A 1092-nucleotide genomic window follows, 5' to 3' on the forward strand; every position below is an offset into this window, starting at 1 on the left:
AATGCTGGACACAAGTGAGGGTCAGCCCCAAAGCTCCCAGGACATTCCCCCTGCTCACCCCAAAATGCACAGAGACAGAAGCACAGGGCTCCAGGAGACACTTCCACGTGACATCAGGGTATGAAAGACAAAGAATAAAGAATAAAGTATTGCACTACACATGCAGGTTCCACATGGGGCTCTGGGGATCAGGGGAGCATTTCACTTTGTCCAGAAGAGTAAAGATCCCAGTGTTTGTTCTCCAGGTTGGTCACTTTTCCAGCTGTTGATCTTGCACTTGGTCCACCTTCAGTCTAGGGTAGGGACTCTTGCAAAAGAAGCCAAATCCATCAGGAAAGCATCATGCACATGTATATAAAGCATCAAGCACACACTGGAACCCACTCACATGGAGCCAGGATAGATAGTTTGGTGTGAGTTTCCCCAGCACAGGTACTGCCCTACATGATTAGAAAGTCATTCTGTCCCACTGGGCTCAACTACTCCCTGTGGCACCTATGGGGAAAGAGAAGGACATCCTTCTCTCAGACAGCAGACACAAGAAACCAAAATTCCAGATTTTTTAACTCAAGCAGAATCTCTTTTGATTTACTTTAGTTAAAGAAAGGTCAATTTTGGCCCAATATCTCATAGAAACTTTAGAAGTTAAAGGTAAATTCAGAAAAGAAGAGAATTCAGGCATGCAGGTTCCCGAACTTTCAGGAGCTCCCCCCTCCCAAATTGTTGTAAGAACTGATCAGATACAGCTCTGACAATACAGAGGGGCCAACAATGAGAGCAGATCCACCCCACTGCAGGCTCATTTCTGAGCAGAAAAGGAGAATTCAAGCACTGCTTTAAAATAAAAGTACTTACGTTCCTTCTTCTCTCAGAAGAGCCAAGAACTTCTTCACCCGATACTCAGGATCCATCTAAACACCAAACAGATCCCCATCAGTGCCAAAGAGGAAAGCACAGAATCAGGAATGTCCTGAGCTGGACAGGACCCACAAGGATCATGGAGTCCAAGCCCTGGCTCTGCACAGACACCCCAACAATCCCACCCTGGGCACCCCTGAGAGCTCCACAGACCAGTGAGGTGAAACCTTAGGG

General features: G+C 46.9%; 1 protein-coding gene across 1 annotated transcript in view; it reads right to left on the bottom strand.

Moving 5' to 3' along the window:
* Positions 1–6: 6 nt before the first annotated feature.
* Positions 7–1092, bottom strand: part of NSF (N-ethylmaleimide sensitive factor, vesicle fusing ATPase) — a 57593-nt gene continuing 56507 nt past the window's right edge. Inside the window, exons 19-20 of the mRNA XM_031063618.1 lie at positions 856–911; positions 7–495 (exon numbers count right to left, since the gene is read on the bottom strand). Coding sequence (XP_030919478.1) covers positions 480–495; positions 856–911 — 72 coding nt within the window. The 3' untranslated portion in view covers positions 7–479. The remainder of the gene's footprint in view (positions 496–855; positions 912–1092) is intronic.

This window comes from Geospiza fortis, unplaced genomic scaffold (assembly GCF_000277835.1).
Source record: "Geospiza fortis unplaced genomic scaffold, GeoFor_1.0 scaffold373, whole genome shotgun sequence".
Taxonomy (NCBI): domain Eukaryota; kingdom Metazoa; phylum Chordata; class Aves; order Passeriformes; family Thraupidae; genus Geospiza; species Geospiza fortis.